A 21,467-nucleotide genomic window follows, 5' to 3' on the forward strand; every position below is an offset into this window, starting at 1 on the left:
ATAATTATTAGAGAAATTAATTTGCTGTTGAGTTGTATAAGTTTTTTGTATATTTTAGAGATGAAGCCTTTGATATTTGCATCATTTGAAATGATTTTTTCCCATTCTGTAAGTTGTCCTTTTGTTTTCTTAATGGTTTTGTCTGCTGTGCAAAAGCTTGCAAGTTTGATTAGGTCCCGTTGGTTTATTTTTGCTTTTATTTCTGTTGCACTGGGAGACTGACCTGAGAAAACATTTGTAAGGTTGATATCAGAGAATGTTTTGCCTATGTTCTCTTCTAGGAGTTTGATGGTGTCTTGTCTTCCATTTATGTCTTTGAGCCATTTTGAGTTTATTTTTGTGCATGGTGTGTGTGAGGGTGTGTTTCAGTTTCATTGATTTACATGCATCTGTCCAGTTTTCTCAGCACCACTTCCTAAAAAGACTGTCTTTTTCCCATTTTATATTCTTGCCTTCTTTGTCAAAGATTAATTGACTGTAGGTGTCTGGGTTTATTCCTGTGTTCTCTATTCTGTTCCATTGGTCTGTATGTCAGTTTTGGTACCAGTCCCACACTGTCTTGATGACTGTGGATTTGTACTATTGCCTGAAGTCTGGGAGAGTTATGCTTCCTGCTTGGATTTTGTTCCTCAGGATCGCTTTGGCATGGATAATTTGATAGGGATTTCAGTGAATCTGTAGATTGCTTCGGGTAGTATGACCATTTTAATTAATTTTTCAAAACCAGGAGCATGGAATATCTTTCCATTTCTTTGAATCCTCATTAATTTCCTTGATTAATGTTTATAGTTCTCTGCATATTAAGTCCTTTACCTCCTTGGTCAGGTTTATTCCCAGGTATTTAACTTTGGGGGGTACAATTTTAAAAGGTATTGAATTTTTATACTCCTTTTCTAATATTTCATTGTTAGTATACAGAAATATGACTGATTTCTGAATGTTAATCTTATATCCTGCTACTTTGCTGAATTTGTTGATCAGTTCAAGTAGTTTTTGTGTGGTGTCCTTAGGGTTTTCTATTTATAGTATCAGGTCATCTGTGTACAGTGAAAATTTTAGCTCTTCTCTTCCAATTTGGATGCCTTTTATTTCTTTTGTTTGTCTGATTGCTGTAACAAGGACTTCCAGTACTATGTTGAATAATAGTGATGAGAGTGGGCATCCTTGTCTTGTTCCAGATGTTAGTGGGAAGGCTTTCAGCTTTTCTCCATTGAGTATTATATTTACTGTGGATTTATCATAGATGGCTTTTACTATGTTAGGGTATGTTCCCTCTATACCCACTTTGGTGAGAGTTTGATCATGAAGGGACGTTGGACTTTGTCAAATGCTTTTTCTACATTTATTGAGGTGATCATGTGGTTTTTGACTTTTCTTTTGTTAATGTGGTGTATGACGTTGATTGATTTGCCTATGTTGAACCATCCTTGTGAACCTGGGATGAATCCCACTTGGTCGTGGTGTATGATCTTTTCTATATTTTGCTGGATTCAGTTGGCTAAAATTTTATGAGAATTTTTGTGTCTATATTCATCAAAGACATTGGCCTATAATTTTCTTTTTTGGTAGAATCTTTGCCTGGTTTTGGTATTAGGGTGATGGTGATGTCATAGAATGTCTTTGGGAGTGTTCCTTCCTCTTCAACCTTTTGGAAAAGTTTAAGGAGGATAGGTATAAATTCCTTTTTGAATGTTTGGTAGAATTCGCCTGTGAAGTCATCTGGTCCTAGACCTCTTTTGTAGGAAGTGTTTTTATGACATATTCAATTGCATTTCTAGTGATCAGTCTGTTCAGTTGATCTGTTTCTTCTTAATTCAGTTTTCTTGGGCTGTATGTCTCTCGAAGGTTGTCCATTTCTTCTAGGTTGTCAAATTTGTTGACATTCTATTGTTCATAATATTCTCTTAGGGTTTTTTGTGTTTCTGCTGTATCCATTGTGATTTCTCCTTTTTCATGTTTTGTTTATTTGAATTCTTTCTCTCCTCTTCTTGGTGAGTCTGGCTAGAGGTTTGTCAGTTTTTTTTTTTTTTTTTTTTACCCTTTCAAAGAACCAGCTCTTGGCTTTATTGATTTTTTTCTATTGTTTTTTGAATCTCTATTTTATTGATTTCCATTCTCATCTTTATGATTTCCTTCCTTCTGCTGACTTTTGGTTTTGTTTGTCCTTTTTCTGATTCTTTTAGGTGGTAGGTTAAGTTGTTGATTTGAGATTTTTCTTATTTTCTGAGGAAGGCCTGTATCGCTATGAACTTCCCTCTAAGCACTGCTTTCATGGCATCCCATAGATATTGAATGGTTGTGCTTTCATTATCATTTGTCTCAAGGTATTTTTTAATTTCCCTTTTGATTTCCTCATTGACCCATGGGTTTTTTAGTAGCATGTTGTTTAGTCTCCATGTAGTCAGTTTTTTCTCATTTCTTTTCCTGCAGTTGATTTCTAGTTTCATGCCATTTTGGTCAGAGAGGAGACTTCTAATAATTTCTATACTCTTAAATTTGTTGATGTTAGTTTTCTGCCCCAGTGTGTGGTCAGTCTTTCAGAATGTTTTGTGTGCCCTTGAAAAGAATGTATATTCTGGAGTTACCGTCGTGGCGCAGTGGTTAACGAATCCGACTAGGAACCATGAGGTTGCGGGTTCAGTCCCTGCCCTTGCTCAGTGGGTTAACGATCCGGCGTTGCCGTGAGCTGTGGTGTAGGTTGCAGACGCGGCTTGGATCCCGCGTTGCTGTGGCTCTGGCGTAGGCCGGTGGCTACAGCTCCGATTCGACCCCTAGCCTGGGAACCTCCATATGCCGCGGGAGCGGCCCAAGAAATAGCAACAACAACAACAACAACAAAAGACAAAAAAAAAAAAAAAAAAAAAGAATGTATATTCTGATTTTTTTTTTTTTTGGATGTAACATCCTGAAAATGTCAGTTACGATTAACATTTTCTTTTGTTTCATTTACTATCTCTGTTGCCTTGATTTTCCTTCTAGAGGATCTGTCAGTGTGAGTGGGGTGTTAAAATCTCCTACTATTATTGTATCCTCATTAGTTTCTCCTTTTATGCCTGTTAATATTTGTTGTATGTATATGGGTGCTCCTGTATTTGGGGCATAAATATTGACGATTGTAATATCCTCTTCCTGAATGGATCCTTTTATCATTAAATAGTGTCCTTCTTTGTCTTTCTTATGCCCTTCATTTTAAAGTCTCTTTTTTCTTTTTTTCTTCTTTTTTTTTTTTTCATCTTTTTGCCATTTCTTGGGCCACTCCCTCGGCATATGGAGGTTCACCAGCTAAGAGTCAAATCGCAGCTGTAGCCACTGGCCTATGCCAGAGCCACAGCAATGCGGGATCCACAACCCACTGAGCAAGGCCAGGGATCGAACCGCAACCTCATGGTTCCTAGTCAGATTCGTTAACCACTGAGCCACGATGGGAATTCCTAAAGTCTGTTTTTTCGGATATGAGTATTGGAAATCCTGCTTTCCTGTCTTTTCCATTCTCATGAAGTATCTTTTTCTATCCCTTCACTTTCAATCTCTGTGTGTCCTTTGCCCCAAGGCAAGTCTCTTGTATACAGCATATTGTAGGCTCTTGCTTTTTTATCCAATCTGCCACTCTTTGTCTTTTGATTGGAGCATTCAGTCCATTGACAATTAAGGTGATTATTGATAAATACGTATTTATTGCCATTTTAAAACTTGTTTTCCAGTTGATTCTATGTTTCTCCTTTGTTCCTTTTTTTTTGGTTGGATGATTTCTTTTCATTTTATGCTTGTGTCCTTTTTAGTTTTTGTGAATGTAATGTTTGGTTTTGATTTGTGGTTGTCCTGCTTTTCAAGTATGTTAACTCCTTCCTGTATCTGCTTGCTTTAGCCTGATAGTCTTGTAGGCTCAAGCACATTCTAAAAAAAAAAAAAAAAACAGTCTAGATTTTCTTCCTTTCCTTCCCCATATTTTATGATTTTGAAGCGCTTTTTTAACATCTTCACATCTGTCCTTTTGCTATTCCTTACTGTTCCAAAGATGCTGAGAGTTGTTTAGAGTTACGACAGCAGATTATTTTTTTTAAAATCATTTTACTTTTTTTGGCTTCTATATATTTGATCATTTTTGTTTTGATTTGGTTTGGTGTTTTATCACATGATATCCTATAGAATAGGGTAAGTCTTACTCAAAATATTATCTTCCATCTTGACCCCTCACTCTGCATCTGCTGAATCTCTTATTTCTGGACATGGGCCTGGGATCTTCATTTTAACCCACTCTCTGAGTGGTTCTTAAATATGTACAGAATTGAAATCTGAAAATTACTCTGGTAGCTTAACTGTATTTGAGTGTACTTTCCCTGCTTTTGCTGAACCTTTATTTTCTCTGCCTAAGGACCTACTTTTTCCAAGACCCGATTAAGAGCCACCTGTCTTGATTTTTTTCTAAGACAAAGTTAGTTGTTTCCTTCTCTGCTTTCCCAGCCCTATGTTCCTGCCTTTATTACAGTAATTATCAGCGTCCCAGAAGTCTTAGTGCATAGTTAAGCTTTAATAACTTCTCATGTGTAAATATGCTACAAACTTACACAAACATCTTTTGAATTTTTCATTAGTTTAAGTTCTTTAATCATTTAGTTCTATTTTATATAGTAAGTTTTTAATTTTAATATTTGTGTGTGTGAAAGTTTTTTAGACCCATGGAAACACTCGGGCACCTCAGTTACTTGATGTAGCTCTCTTATAATTTGTCTCGTGGAGTCATCTCACAATTGTTAAGTATGCATCAGTACCTCATTCTTTGAATACTACTAAGGCCAGGTTTACAAATGTAATGCTTTTGGTCTTTGAGGAGCAGGAGTTGATGAAAGTTTTACAAAGTTTGAAATTTGACTTATATAATGTGTAGCACAACACAGTGGTCATGTTGAATTTTGGTAAGAAATATATGAATATTTTAAAATTTTAAGCAATTGACCTTTCATACATTGATTTATGTAATTTTGTGGCATTTATGCTTCTAAAGTTATTGAAACTTAAAACTGCATGAAGATTGTAGAATTCTATATATTTTAACTTATTTGTGTTAATACCTTTCTCCTTCAACTGTACTTCTTTAAGCCATGTTTTATTTATCTTTATATCCCTAGTACAGTACTAGCTGGATCAAGAGAAAAAGTACATTGTCCAGTTAGTTTACTATATTCAGTGTTATTAAAGTATTACCAAATACATGAATATATTTAGTATATTTAAAATTTAGCTTCAATCATAGTAGTATATTTAATATTACTAATATTTACTGTTTCCATCCATTGTATTTATCCTTTTACATGCTAAAATTGCTCCATCTCTGGCCAGCAACAGTCTCTTCATGATGAGTTCTGAGTCCTACTGACACAATCCTCAGAGTCTTTCATAGCTTCTTTCTATTTTGTGTCACAGTATAATCCAAGCTCCTCTTGTGCAATTTGTGTCCCAAATCTAACATTAGCCATTTTCCAAGAAGGCCTGGGAAATGGTATTTGAAGACCACCAGTTGTGGGGAGTTTATTTATTACTAGACTGGTCATTGTTTCTATGCTTTTTCAGTGGACAGAGCTAAAGCATTCATACATATATACATACATAATACATTAAGAGGCTCTAAGGCTTTTATTTAACCTCTTATAGATGTTTTCTGCTTCCTCTCATTCTAAATTGCTTATCAATGTCACCAAAAGTGATAGAATGGTATAATCACATAATGGTTCAGTTGCTTCATCCTATAAAATACATGCAACTGTTTCAACAAAGCGGTAATCAATGTGGTTACTGAAAATAGTATAAGATGTTGTTTAACAGTTCTTTTTTTAATACTAGGGATGTGCAAGTAAAGTATATTTTAAAGAGTCAAAATAGTTACTCTGTGTGATTATCACTAGCAGGATATACACTTAGTCGTATTTACTATTTCTTTGAGAAAGAATCCCTTTGAAATTTGGACATTTAATCATATCTTCTGATTCTAGGAAGGTAGATAGTTAATGAAACTTTTATCCTTAGCACTGAAGCAAGCTATAGAGGCAGCATGGGGAAATTGGGCAACTTCCCAGCTTTTTCCAGATCATCTCTTCCCAGTGTAATGGTATTTGAAGTTAATTTTGTAAAATTAGACTTGTCCAAATTCAGGTGTAAGTACAAATGCACTTTCCAAATATAAATGTTTTATCTACACCTTGGATCCTTTGTACACATAGTTCATACTTACTTAGTGACTTGACTTTATGTAAGTATATAGACATAGATATAATTCTGTTTGTTAGAAATTTCACCTTTTGAACCAGACCCATTCAGAGCAGCATGGCCCAATCCTTAAGTATTTCTATTAGTTTGTGAAATGAATTAGACCAAATGTAACTTAAAAAAATTTTGCCCTGATAATAATACATACTTCTCCTGACAAAGTATTGTGGTGAAATGGCATTATCAAAAGCTATGTTGAAAAAGATTCCTTATTGTTAAAATTAAATTCAGAGAAAAAAATGAGTGACTCTTATTCCTTGAAAAGTACACTACTGTGGAATATGCTCATTTTTTTCAAGATTAGATGGCCAAATAACAATTAGTTAACTTTATGTTTTGAGGTAAATGTAATTCATTTAAAATTTTAAAATAATGATGCAAAGCAACAATAATTCATAGTTAAAATGTATTTGTCATTTATTCTATGCCAGATACTGTGCTAAGCCATTTATTTCATTTTCTCATTTGATTCTCACACATCCATATTGGATTACTACTAGTATCATGCCCATTTTATAAATTCCTTGAGAAAACAGAACTGTACAAACACAAAGTTTCTAAGTAAAGATCACTTTGCTGTATTACTGCTTATTGAGAGTCTGGCAGTTTCAGGTAAAGGACAGTGGTGAATTTTTTAAAACAAGTTTTTGTACTGTCAGGGACTCAAATTTAGGCAAGAACTATATATACTTGATATTTGTTAGTAGCGTGTGTCAATTTTAAATGTGTAATATAAAGTATGTTTAATAGTTCGTAGTGAAATATTTTTGAGATTTTTTTTTTCTTTTGCTCTTTAGGGCCGCACCTGCGGCATATGGAGGGTCCCAAGCTAGGGGTCCAATCAGAGATATAGCTGCCAGCCTGCACCATAGCCACAGCAACGAAGGATCCAAGCCACATCTGGAACCTATACCACAGCTTGTGGCAACGCCAGATCCTTAACCCACTGAGTGAGGCCAGGGATCCAACCTGTGTCCTCATAGGTTCGTTTTTCTGCTGAGTCGCAACAGGACCCCCAGGATTTTTGAGATTTTTGATATGACTATTAAAATAAATACTGGAGTTCCCGTCATTGTGCAAGGGAAACGAATCCAACTAGGAACCATGAGGTTGCAGGTTCGATCCCTGGCCTCGCTCAGTGGGTTAAGGATCTGGTGTTGCCATGAGCTGTGATGTAGGTCGCAGACACGGCTCAGATCCCACGTTGTTGTGTAGACTGGCAGCTACAGCTCCCATTGGACCCCTAGCCTGGGAACCTCCATATGCAGGTGTGGGCCTAAAAAGACAAAAAAATAAAAAAAATAAATACTAGTATTTTCCTTAATGTTCCAATCTCTAATAAATCACTATTTGAAATGTTGGAACTATTTCAACAAAAAGTATTTATCACATGTAAAATTTTGGACAGTAAATGTTTATAATAATTTTTCTAATATTTGTTTTTACATGTATTTAATGTATATTGTCCTTTAGTATGTGTGTTTAAAGTTAGTAAAATTAGAAAAAACAGCTAAGCAAAAATAAAATCAACCTCGTAACTGACCATCAGAGCTAACTTCTGTGAATATATTGGTGTATAGCATTCAGGGTTTTTTCCCATTCTTATTGCTGTATTTGCTTGAGTTTTCAAGACTTTCAAATTGTAGTACAATTCCTAAGAAAGTATTTTAATAGGAATGCTTGATTTTCCAAAACTAATATATATGTTTCTTTTTTTTTTTTCAGGATTGTACCGTATATGAAACAGAGAATAAAATTCTTCACGTGGTAAGTATACTTGGATTTATTTTCATCATCATTATAAAATATATATTCCATTATTTAAATAGTTATTAAGTAAAAAGCTACAGCCTATAAAATAGTGAGCCCTGTATATTTTATAGGAAAAGTACAGAAGAATCAAAACATAGCAGGTTATATTAGTTATAACCATTCTGTTGTAATTTTATAGAAAAACATGATACAGTATTTTAAGATTGTAGTATGTAGCAAGGTTGAAATGCAATAAGAAAGAATCTAGAGACAAGAGACTGAAATAAGAATTTTTCATTGTTCATGTGTGGCAAAAAGAGATCAGAGAGAAGTATTTGGTTTTATAACAGAGATAATTTACCTCTATTGTTATTTGGATGAAATACTTCACAAAATAAACTGCCTTTACTCTGATTCTATACTCACCAAACAACCTTCCAAATTTTAACTTGGCAATATTTGTTGAATCAATTAATGACTTTGCATGCACTTCATTAATAGAAATATTGCATATTAGTACATATACTTTGTAGAAAATTATTTTCTTTCTTCTTAATGAACATTTTGCCGTTTTTCTTTATAAATCCATTTCTTGGTTGATGCTCATCTGACCTAAAAATTTCATCTCTATTAGAAATGACTGACATGGGAGTTCCCGTTGTGGCGCAGTGGTTAACGAATCCGACTAGGAACCATGAGGTTGCGGGTTCGATCCCTGCCCTTACTCAGTGGGTTAACGATCCCAGCATTGCCATGAGCTGTGGTGTAGGTTGCAGACGTGGCTGGGATCCCGCGTTGCTGTGGCTCTGGCATAGGCCGGTGGCTACAGCTCCGATTCGACCCCTAGCCTGGGAACCTCCATATGCCGCGGGAGCGGCCCAAGAAATAATAATTAAAAAAAAAAAAAAAAAAGAAATGACTGACAACATAAATAACATTGAAGAAGTTTAGAAATGAATGCAATACGTTTGCTTTGGCAGTTTTGCATTTCAGCTAGGAAGAGTTTAAATTATCTTGTCCAATGGTTTTTGAGGCAGTGGATGGCATTAACCAATCAATTCAACTCAGAAAGCGCTTGTATTTTCATGTTAGCATTCCATTTCCCTTCCTGGCCTTTTATGCAAAGATGGAACAGCCTTCACTAAAAGGTTGTATGCTTGTGTATTACTTTTCTCATAAGAAGAATTATTTTTAAAAAATAATTAAACAGTATACAAATCCCTTGCTATGTGATGTTGGAATACTTTATTTTTGTTTATTTATCTATTTATTTATGTTTTAAGCATAGTTTACAGTGGAATACTCTCTTTAAAATAAAATGTTCAGAAAGGTATCTTTCTAGGTTTCTTGTGATACAGAAGTAAAAATACTTGGGAGTCAAAAAACTGTTTGAATCTTAAGTTCTATCACTTTCTATCTTAGTGACCTTAGTCAAGTGATTTTACTTTTTTCAGATTTTGCTTTTTTAAGGTAAATTTTAACAATTTTTTATTGAGATAATATTTATATATAAAATTATGTTAGTTCCAAATATACAACACATGGTTCCATATTTGTAAGAGACTTTGTTCTTAATATGTAAAATGAATATGTATACTGAGGCAACTGAGTAGAGATTATAGTAGCTTGAGATATGCACTGAAATGTCACCTCAGACCACACCCAACCCCTGAATCTTTATTTAGTCTGGAAGATAGGGGAGACACTTGTCAAGAGGAAAGAGAACTTACCAGTTTTGAAAATCTGCTATATCCTAGGAATTACACAGACGATGCAAGCATCAGAGTGTTTTTCAGTACCTGGGCAAACAGATAGCTCAGCAAAGTTGGGAGGTGTGTCTTCTCTTGACATAGATCTCTATTTAAAGATGAATAAAGAAAAAGAATGGGAAGGAGAAAAGGAAGTATTCTGTCATAGATTCGAAGAAAATCTTTCCCATGAAGTAAGTGTATTAAGAACATCTATTTAATGTTCTCAACAAGAACCAAAAGAACATTGTTTGTATTAAAATACAATACTATACTATAAAGAAGGTAATGCCACTATAAACTGAATTTGTAACATGAACTCAAAAAATAGTCTCCAAAACTAAGAACATGGAAAAAGAAATTAAACCAGGCTGAAAGCAGCAAAAAGCAGACTGAATATTGCAGGAAATTGAAACAGTGAGACACAAGATAAACTTTAATGATGTTCAGATATTTAGTAAATTAATGAAAAGACAAAAAATGAGAGAAGATAATAGCTACAGAGACTCGATTATGGTTAATCCACCTCAATTAATTTTAGTTTCTAAGGAAGAAAGTAATAGGAAACAACTAAAAGTAGAAGTTGGCAAATTTGGATTACTCAAAGTCAAAAAAATCTGTGGGAAAGAATAATTTCGAGATGTTTTCTGGTAACATGTTATAGCTTCTATTGCAAGAAGCAACTTAAAGTCATTCAACCAGTGGGAAGAGAGAGATGAGAGGTTTACTTTATAGTGTATTTACATATTTACTCTGAAACCATAACTGCCAGAAGACAATGGAACAAAATCCATAAACCTTTGGAGCAAAACTTTATATCTAACTAAATTATCATTCATGAGTGAAAGCAACCAAAAGATATTTTCAGCAAGATGAGTAAAGGACCATTTTGAAAAGTGTTCTTGAATAAGTTTACCAAATAAATGAAACACACCAAATTCAACAAAAGCTGAATTCCAGGATAGGAAAGTTGTGATAGCAAAGGACTGAATGGATAGTTTTATGCTCCATATAGTGCAATGATCAAAAGTGACTTGTACAATCCTTAAGCTAGATTTCCTATTTACCTTTCTTATCTTTAAAATTGGAGAGAGTTGTTCATGCTTAAAATGAGAAAATAGTAGACCCTGAAGAACAAAAAGCTGGATAGAAAAGAGGGTTTGTTGATTGCAGTAGTAGACGAGATGTCTAATAACATGAAATATGAGAATGGATCAAAAGAGACTGGACCGCTTGGGTTTCCTTGTAATTTGCCATTAAATAAAATGGAACAGACAGTGGAGTAAGATCTATTTTATTATTTTAATGTTAACATTATATTTTCATTGTATAGTACTTTACAGTTTACAGGGCATTTTCATGAACGCCCTGTCTTCTCTCTCCTCTCTTTTATTTCCAAGCTATTTTTTTCATTACTTATTTAGGTTTGATAATGAATTAGGCTTGTTTTACCTTGTTAACTATTTGTTTTATTTCATGAACATTTTGTGTGTAAGTTTTTCCTTTCTTTAAATGTATGAGTTCTTTACTCCTAAGCTCCATTTGGGCTGAGATTATTCTGCCTTCTCTGTTCTCTAGACTAGAAATGGCTGAAACTGAATAGAACCAACAGTTAGGTTAAGAGAAGAGCCTGGAAGAGAAAATAAAAAGCTCATTTTAGACTTTGCCCCACCATCTATATCATTTTATTTATGTAAGCATAGTTTCCCTCTTATAATATCCCAAAATCTTGAGGATGTAAGTACTAAGACAGCAGCATTACCCATAATAAAATAAAAGTTATTGTATTAATAGTTTATTTTTAGAAATGTCTTGAAAACAGTGGTACTGTAATGACTTTATGGAAATAATTATATATTGGACTTCAGAAGCTCCCTGATGCTATGAAAAGGCAGCTTTGCCAATTACAAATTCTTCTCTTAAAGCTGTGGTCTTGGGCCACTGCAAACTGAATGTTTTTGTGTAGTTGACATTGTATGATAACTGTAGCATTTGGACATACAGATATTCATCAGTCTCCTTAAAACATGAATTCTAATACTGAGTTTTATAGATGGAAAGCATTCAGCTGCCTCTTTATAGTGAAAGTTAATGTGACCCTCCTGTCTTGGTCCCCTTTACACCAACACTATTACTGGAATAGGCATTGATTTCTCGAGGGTTAGATTATCTTCAGGTTTTGGTACTTTAATGCTTTATTGCCTTATAAATTGTTTTAACTGTAAATTAGCTTCTCCACAACTGATGTCCCATGCAGGAATGAAGAAATCCAGGTAGAATATGATGGAGTTAGAATATGTTTATCTTTTCTGGGACCAAAGAGGAAAAAAAAAGTGTACATGTGTGTCTTAGTGTGTCTCATGATGTGGATAGACAGTATGTAAGTTGGTGTATTTATGGATGTTTTTGCTAACATCACGTTTGCTGAACACACTATGCATTGTAAAATCCTTTTGTATTCAGATTGACTCTGAGTGTACAATCCTTGTTTTCAGAAAATTTGTTTTAGTTATGGAGTCAAGTGAGGCAGAGTAATGTAGCAGAAAGAGCAGCAAACTGAGTTAAAAAGATTTCATGTCCTGACCCCATTCCAGCACTTACTAGCTATTAACAAACTAAATTAGCCTCTCTGATTAAGGTGGGGCATTGGAATATCTGTGACTTCAAAGGTCTAAATGCCGTAATTCTTTGGTGACTAACTCACAGAATCAGTGGAAAACAATATGGCCACGAGTTCCCATTGTGGCTCAGCAGAAAGGAATCTGACTAGTTAGTATCCATGAGGATGCAGGTTCAATCCCTGGCCTTGCTCAGTGGGTTAAGGATCTGGCATTGCCATGAGCTGTGGTATAGGTCGCAGATGCGGCTTGGATCCTGCGTTGCTGTGACTGTGGCTGTGGTGTAGGCTAGCGGCTACAGCTCCGATTTGACCCCTAGTCTGGGAACCTCCATATGCCATGGGTGCACCCCTAAAAAGACAGAAAAAAAACCTGAAACAATATGGTCACATAAAGAGATAATTTGAAGGACTGTCTTAATCTAAGGCCATTCTTTGTGTGATAAAGACATTATGGTTTTTTGTTTGTTTGTTTGCAGAAATAACCCAGTAATTTAAGGGAAGTTTAATCTAAATAATTATTAAACTGTGATAGAAGAGTACCTATGCAGATGTAAAGAGACTCACTAACATACCATAGGACTAGGGGAGAGCACCCAAGGAAAGACAGCTTGTAGGTGGACACCCTTCCCACTGAGGGTCAGAATTCATTGGAGCAGTAGGATTGCAACTTCACTGAGTTTCCTAAACCAGAGCTTGTCCAGGCAAGCAGAAAACAACTTTCCAGAATATAGGCAAGTGATGCTGGTAAGAGAGCCCTCAGAGAGAGTAGTGTGCTGCTATGGGTGTGAGTCTGGGAGGGCCACAGGACTGTGGTCACTGAGCCCAGAGTGAAGCTGCAAAGCCACTGAGGGACTACATATTCTGGGCATCTTGGATGCCCTCACACACATGTCATTGATGGAGCATGTAGCAAGAGCAAGAAAAATCAAAACATTGCACAGAAGAAAGAGAAGCTTCCTTCCCCTGCAGTTCCCTCTAGCACCCCCTACTGACACAAAATTAACATTATGCTTGCTGTAAAACAAACACTTAAAGAGTCCTGCCCATTAGCAGAGAGCAAGCACTGAAGGGTGAATTTGGAGCTCAGAGCCAGTAAATTAATAACTGGTACAAAGTAATTAGCTCTTTTCTCCATAAAATCACATATGGCAACTTTGAATTTCTCTGCTCTAAGTAAAGACATTACTCACAGGTCTGTTCTCTGTTCCCTCTTTGCCCGTAAGCTATACATGTAGTGCCTGGATTTTCTAGAAGCTCATCCATTTATAAAGAACGGCTTCACTCCTGCTCTTTTAATCTGAAATCATCTTCCTAATAACCTACATCTTACTTGAGCCACCAACATGTCCAGACCCTTGTTAATCTTGAGCCTGATGGGAGTGTTTCCTCTAATGAATACTCCTTTCATCTGCCTGGGGACTCCCTACAAGCCTGCCTGGCTCTGTTTCCTGCCCCTGAGAGAGCAGACACATAGAATGGAGGTTTTCCCAGATCCATTTCTGGTTTCCATATGACTCTTTCCCTATCAGAAATCATAGGAGTGGCAGAGGCTCTTGTCCAAACTTTAATTCAGACCAGGGTGTCTCAGGAAGGTTGTTATAAGTAGGTTGGATGTGTCATGAGTCCACTTCTTGCTCCTCAAAGTAGGTGCACATTTTTGGGACTGATGCTCTCTCACTGTTTAGTACTGAGTTCATCATTCTTAGATAATTATTATTTTAAAGTATTATTATTTCTTTTCCATCATCAGGAACACAAGGACAGCATGGTTAATGTCAGTGATGTTAAGGACAAAGCCAAATACATCACTGGAAACGCTGTCCCAGGTTGTAAAATCTTTGAGCATAGCAGTGGCATTTGAATCATGTAGGAGATACTCAGTGACTGTTGAATGAATGAATGGCTTAATGAGGCAGTCAGTGGTAGTGGTGGTTTCTTTCCCTTTTGCAAATTTTTTGTTGTTTTTTTTTTCCCCCACTATTCAGAGTTTGAAACCTCAAGGGATTGTAGAATTTTCTAGGCCTTGTTCATATTACTTATTTATTTGCAAACACAGTTGCTTTCTAAAGCTGTTTGAAACCCTTAATCTTTGCTGTATACAAATATAATTTTTACATTGTTTTAAAACTGAAATTTTGTTCTATTGTGTTAGTTTTTTAAGTTTAAAAAATTGTTTCTCATTCCGTTCTCACTCATATGAGCAAGAAATTGTTCCTGTGTTTGGGATTATGTATGTAGATTAATACTCGTTAATATCAATTTAAATTATATTTGTGAATTTTACTCTTTCAAATTTACCTGTGATTGTTCATTCCTGGGTCTTGTTAGGGAACATTATAATTAGAAGTACAAAATTGCTAGCTCAGTAGAGATCTGGCAAGTACTATGAATACCGTATTTGTGAATGAGGCTTATATAATTTAGAGCTCTCACTATTTACTATTAGAATAAATGTAATATTTTATAAAAACAAAACTTCTATTGTTCACCAAATACAGTACAAATGTCATCCTAAATTGGCACAGTTGCATGATTTATAATACTGAATTGTACTAATAGATTAAACCAAACAATAAAATAAAAACATGCTCTGTCCTTGACTATTTTATTTGAAATAATATTTATAGCAATAACTAGTTTAAGCTGCATATGCTGTTTATCAAAATTAAACTTTAGTTACTATTTTCCATGTTATTGATATTAAACATGAATTGTTTAAGCTGTACTTAAATTGTAGCTTTCACATCATTCTTGCCATCTTAAAATGTATAGTCATCTGTTTATTGTTTCCTCAGTTTATCTTGCTTTTATACTCTTGTCCCTTTTATATTTGTATATGCCAAAAGTAGAAATTTCCTTTTGTAAAACGTTTTGTTAAGTTTATGTACCTGAAGATCTTTCCTGTGTCAGATGAATTTTTGATTTTTTAATCCAAAGATATTTCCCTTCATTTCTTTCAATATACTTAAGAATAACTAACCAGTATTCCACTTATTTAGGAAAATATAAATAAAAATACTTTAGCTTAATCATGTCTGCTCAGCATAAGACTTTGTCCTACCTCCATAGCTTTTCACTATTGTTTGAATTTAGAACACTTTGTGCACTTCCTTTTAAAATACAATAGCTAAAACTTATTAATCTAAAAAGTGTTTGAGGGAGTTCTTCTTGTGGCTCAGCAGAAATGAACCTGACTAGTATTCATGAGGACGTGGTTTCAATCCCTGGCCCTGCTCAGTGGGTTGGGGATCCGGTGTTGTGGTGAGCTGTGGTGTAGGTCACAGACACGACTTGGATTCCGGGTTGCCATGGCTGTGATGTAGGCCGGCAGCAGCAGCTCCCATTTGACCCCCAGCTTGGGAACTTCTATATGCCACAAGTGAGGTCCTAAGAAGACACAGACACAAAGTGTTTGTTAAATTCAGTGCTAATGAAAGAATACTATTCAGAGATAATGAAATGATGCTGTCTATTATTGATTAGTATATTAATGTAGTGTCGCTGTTTTTCCAATCTCCACAGTGACTATAATGTTTAAACGACTGTTTTAAAACCATTATTTTATAATGAACATGCTATGTTCAGATCTTTTTTTCCCTCAAGAACTTTAGACTTGGATTAACCGGCCGTACACATGTATGCAAACCTGTGTAAAATATAATATGTATATAGAACAGAGTATGAAAACTTATTTCTTCCTGAGAATATGCAATATTAATTATATTAATTCATAGTTGAAATATAAACAACTGGAGAGGAAAAAAAAATCACAATACCAATAAGTCCAACATGCTTCCGTTTTAGAAGTTTAAGTCACAGCTAGCTCTATTAACTGCTATTCAGTCACTAATCCTTTGTTGCCGTCTTGGGTAGTTTATAATAGAATTCAGAGGGTCAGTTATAATCCTCATTGCCTTTTTTTGTTCCTTTTAGCTTTACCAAAGTCATATTATTTACTAAGCTTTAATTTAAAATTCAAAAATTTCCTTTTGTTTGTAGAACTGAAGATAAATAGAACTTAAAATCCTTTTGTATAAATGTTGCAAAAATAGCAGAATTCTCTTTTATACAAATGGTTACCAGTCATCTTCTAGCTAGAATAGAGCTGTCCCTTTTGCTACTAAAATTGCTGTAAGTTTTTTCAGAGAGTTGTGTCTTTTAGTCTCAGACCTCCTAGTCCTTATCTAAACTGAATTCTAAACTACAAGAACACTTGCAGGCTCACCTTGTGTTTCACTATACTGTGTAGTTTAAACATGTTATATAATACTCATTTAATATTGACAGATTTTAAACAATACAAAATGAAATTGATCAAAAACAAATGGAGATTTATGGATTGAAGTAAGAGATGGTAAGCACCATGACTAAAAAGTTAAATGCTTCTTTTGCCAAGGCAATGACCTTGATCTATTTATGTAGCCTTGCTTTCTCATCTACTAAACTGGCTATTAAATGCTTACTTCAGCAAGTTGTTATAAGGATACATGTAGTAATGAAGTTTTAGTGCTGTGCCGGACAATGGTAGATGCTCTGCAATATTGTTGTTAACTTATAATAATAAAGTATTTTTCTTGCTATATTATAATTTTCTTTTTCTAGGATATGCTATTCAATGTTATATATTATATTATAATGTTATTATTATATAATATATAATACTGTGTTTTAAAATAACAATGTAATATCACGATTTCATTAGATGAAAAAATTTACTTTTCTTTTTCATCTTTTTTTGTCTTTTGAGGGCTGCACCTGTGGCATATGGAGGTTCCCAGGCTAGGAGTCCAATCGGAGCTGTAGCCTCAGGCCTATGCCAGAGCCACAGCGACGCGGAACCGAGCCGCATCTGTGACCTGCACCACAGCTCACGGCAACACGCACACATCCTTAACCCACTGAGCGAGGCCAGAGTTCAAACTCGAGTCCTCCTGGATGCTAGTTGGGTTCGTTAATCGCTGAGCCACGACACAAACTCCAGAAAATTTACATTTTACAAAAACATGGAGGGCATTATACTAAGTGAAGTAAGCCTGACAGAGCAAGTTAAAAACTGTATACCACTTATATGTGGAACCTAAAAAACACAGCAAACTAATGTTGACTGGAAAAACACACAAACTAAAAGTTGAGAATTATGTTTTATTTGGCAGACTTTCTGAGGACTCAAGCCTCTCAGTGCCAAAGAGGTAAGGGACGAGCCGGGGTATATAGAAGGTTTTGCAACAAAGATGTGGTAGTTGGAGGAGCAAAAGATTGCAATTGATTAAAGAAAGCCAGATATCTCAGGTTAAAGAATTTAGTGCTTTTCTATGTATGGGAAGTCTGAGCTTAATGAAATCAGTTTTTTGATGTGCACCTTGGCTACCTAGGACCAGTATCCAGTTCTTTCCCGTCCTGAGTCCCCTCAGGGTACACCTTTGGGGAGTAGCTGCAGTGGCTGAGGGTTTGACAGTGGGTAGCCCTTGGCTCCTTCCCAAGTTCCCTCAGGACTCCCCATGGTCCCCATGGTAGGGGGGTGGGGGTAGCTGTTGGTTTGATCACTTCAGCATTCTTTACTGATATGACAGGCAACATTTCTTCATTCAGACTAGTGAATATAATAAAAAAAGAAGCAGACTCACAGAGAACAAACCAGTGGTTACCAGTTAGGGCAGGAGGACAGTGTAAGGGTAGTGGGAGGTACAGACCATTGGGAATAAGATAGGCTCAAGGATATGTTGTGCAATATTCTGTAATAACTGTAAATGGAAAGCCACCTTTAAAAAATTTGTATAAAAAGGAAAAGAAGTTCTAAACCCTATTCCCAATCCAGTAAATAAGTTAGTAAATAATTTAATTAAAATAAAAATAAATAACTTCTCTGGAACTTTGCTGTAGTGCACTTAATGTGGTTTCCTGAATGGCTTGATGTATGATGCAGTAATGAGCGTAGAATTAGCATATAAAGCCAGGCCATTTTATACCCCTTCTAATTGGCTTATTTAGCCAAGTGCCGAATGCTACAGTGTAAAGGTTCTAGTACATTATCCCCAAAACAGGCAGCAAGATTCTAGTGGAATTTCTTTTCTAAGTCTTTCTATTATTTTTTTTCCAAGATCTTTAATCTATAAAATCCTGATAGCTTTGCTGGTAAAGGCACTGTTTTGCTCATCTTTCATATTCCTGGTGGACCTGGCGCATAGCAGGCATTTGGCAAACAAAATTACTTGAGAAATCTGAAAAAATGATTTGCAACTTAATACGGTGGATTTAATTCATATTTCCTTTTTTGTAAAAACATCTACAGTCTAATATTTCTGCCTTTCCTCCTTCTACTCCACTTCTAAGTGCTTCCAAAGCTTGAATGAATGAGAGCTCCTATTGCTTATTACTAGTGTGTTATATGAGGCCCTGAGTGTTGTAATGCACATATGTTGAGCCATTTTTATATCTCCATTACCTTGCTATTTATTTATACTTTGAACTCTTTTGAAATATGCATTAATTTCTAGAAACCAGAAAGTGTTATTTTTAGCATACTGATTTACTAGCTTTCAGATTATCATGCAATCCAAGTATCCTCTATAGAAACCCTTCAGAATTAACAATGCGATAGGGAAAAAAAGAATGAAAAGTAAAACTGCGTAAGGAAAGGAAGAGGTAAAAGATTTATATCTGCCCCAAATTGTTTTTTTTTTCCTGTCAAATAGCAACAATTTGAACTATAGCAAGTTTTTGTATGTTAAGTGCTGCCATTCTGTCCTTCCCCCCGAAGCTGCTAGTGAATATTTTTAAGAGGAAGTAAAACACACACACACATATACGTACACGCAGACTGAGGTCCCAGGATGCACTACATGATATGTGAAACCCAGCGCAAAATGAAAGCATCCTTAGAGCCCCCAAATTCCAAAATGGCACACACAGAGTGTAATACTAAATGCAGGTCCTTGTGGAACTGTACAGGTCACAGCCCATGAGGCTGGCCCTGTAGAGTTCCGTATTTCTGAGAAATGGGCTTCCAGCTAGCGCTTTGCTTGGCAGCTGCTGTAAAGACAAAAAATTAAAAATAAAATAAAACAACTTCAAGTGATGGACGACGCTGATCAGGCTTTAGTAAGTAGAGTGAGAGTCTGTGAAGCATCCAAGGGCCAGAACACTTTTGAACAGTGTATTCAAATTTTCATTCACTTATGTTATAATTTCTTCATGATTTTACCATGTACAGGTTTTAGCCATACCATTATGGATGTCATATACATTTTAAATACATTATTCAGTTTTAATAGATTTATCCTAACAAAAGCACTAGCTTTCTGTGCTCAGTCAAGCCAGTCTACCAGTCGTTAAAGCTTATTTGCTCTTCAGTTTATTCAACTTGTATTTATTGAATGCCTTGTATGTTCTAGGATCTGTCTACCAGGCAAGGGGAAGAATAGAAATCAGATGAGAAAGACATGATCCCTGCTTTAGAGGGCTTCAAGATGGTGTTATCATACCATTTTAGACTGTTCATAGGACATTGACAAAGCAGGTTTGAGAAAGTGCCAGACTTTGTCTGGAGGAGGAGGGAAACTTTATACAGAGGTAACCTTGAGCAGAAGAGTCTAGATAAATAAGGAGGCGTTCACCAGGAAGATTTGAGAGATTTGTCTTCTCTGGACTTTGGATGGATTTTTTAAAACTTTTCTGATCATGAAAAAAAAGTCAAGGTCTTTTGTTCGTTTGTTTGACTGTGCCCGTGGCATGTGAAAGTTTCAGGGATCAAGCCTATGCCACAGCAGTGACCCAAGCCGCTTCAGTGACTATGCTGGATCCATAACCTGCTGAGCCACCAGGGAACCCCACCATCAAGGCTTTTGAAACTATTGAATTCACTTCAGTCCATTGGTTGTTATCAAGAAGTTCTCATGTTATTAAGATCACTTAGAAATAATTGTTTTATTTTAGGTCTGAAGAATTAAATAGTAGAAACAAGACATAACCATAACTTTCTTGAATATTTTGATGTACAGTTCTTCTCTCCATAATTTAGAATATATGTATATTGTGTGTGTGTGTGCTTTAACCTGAATACTTTTTTAATACAGATTTTACAGAATAAAATGCCACCTATTTCTTCTACTGTTTCTTTTATTTTTCCTTGTAAAAAAATGTTATAGTAAAATGTGATTTATATGTTACTTACGAAATGTGTTTACTATAATTTTTTTTTTTTTTTACTTTCAGTGTAAAACTCTTTCTGGGGTCTGTGACCACATTATATCCCTGTCATCAGATCCTCTGGTTTCCCAGTCAGCCCACCTTGAAGTAATTCAGCTGGCAAACATCAAACCAAGTGAAGGGCTGGTAAGAGATACTATGTTTATCAAAGCACTGTCCGTCAGTAGACAGCGAATGATGTGGGCAAAGCAGCTTCTGAATATGAGAATCCATGAATTTTAATAGACTTTGCAAGGTTTTGTGGGGTTTGTTTGTTTGGTTGGTTTTGCCCTAGATAATTTAAGGTGGTTAGAATTAGTCATGATAAGAAATTTTATAAAGAAAAATGGAAGAAAATTGTAAATGGTGATTTTTGAATCAGCCTATTTACTTCAGTAAATAAATTAGCTTTAGTTACATTTTTTACCCCCACCAAAGTTCTTTAGGTTTAAATGAAGTTTAAGTTAAAAGTTTTATAAAAAGAACCACAGTGTTAACCTGCTTATGGAAATGAATGTTTTGTTTATTTTGCTTTTGTTCCAGTTTTTGTATATCTCTCTTCCCTTAAATTGTATAAGCTAAACAAATCCTATATTCTTTATAACTCGTATCTACTCTTTCTTTCAAGGATGAGCGACCAGGTGGTTATTGCTAAAACTAGGCCAACATCTATGAGATGTATTTTTTATTATGTCATAATAAAGATTATCATCTTCTATATTTTTTCACATGATCAAAAAATTGCATTGGTTCTAAATGTTAACCCAAAAGAAAGCTTTTTCTTTAATAAGCCTCTAGAAAGAAAGCATATAATATGAATGAGGTAGAGACAAAAAACAAGAAACTGGCTGGAGACTGTCTTACCTACTACACAACTATTACATGTTTATTTGCTGCTGCAG

The 21,467-nt window shown here is 35.3% G+C and overlaps 1 protein-coding gene across 16 annotated transcripts in view; it reads left to right on the forward strand.

Moving 5' to 3' along the window:
* The window catches only part of CNKSR2 (connector enhancer of kinase suppressor of Ras 2), a 276,938-nt gene that overhangs the window by 101,596 nt on the left and 153,875 nt on the right, over positions 1 to 21,467 (forward strand). For all 16 annotated transcript variants that reach the window (XR_014835808.1, XR_014835809.1, XR_014835811.1 and 13 more), the window contains exons 5-6: positions 7,987 to 8,028; positions 20,593 to 20,712. Coding sequence is in view for 12 of the 16 variants with exons in the window: in XM_021080286.2 (XP_020935945.1) it covers positions 7,987 to 8,028; positions 20,593 to 20,712 (162 nt within the window). In the remaining 4 variants the exon portion in view is untranslated. The remainder of the gene's footprint in view (positions 1 to 7,986; positions 8,029 to 20,592; positions 20,713 to 21,467) is intronic.

This window comes from Sus scrofa, chromosome X, assembly GCF_054392235.1.
Source record: "Sus scrofa isolate SSC_HxYL_T2T_F1_AM1 chromosome X, Sscrofa_HxYL_maternal_Yorkshire_Landrace_v2.0, whole genome shotgun sequence".
NCBI lineage: Eukaryota > Metazoa > Chordata > Mammalia > Artiodactyla > Suidae > Sus > Sus scrofa.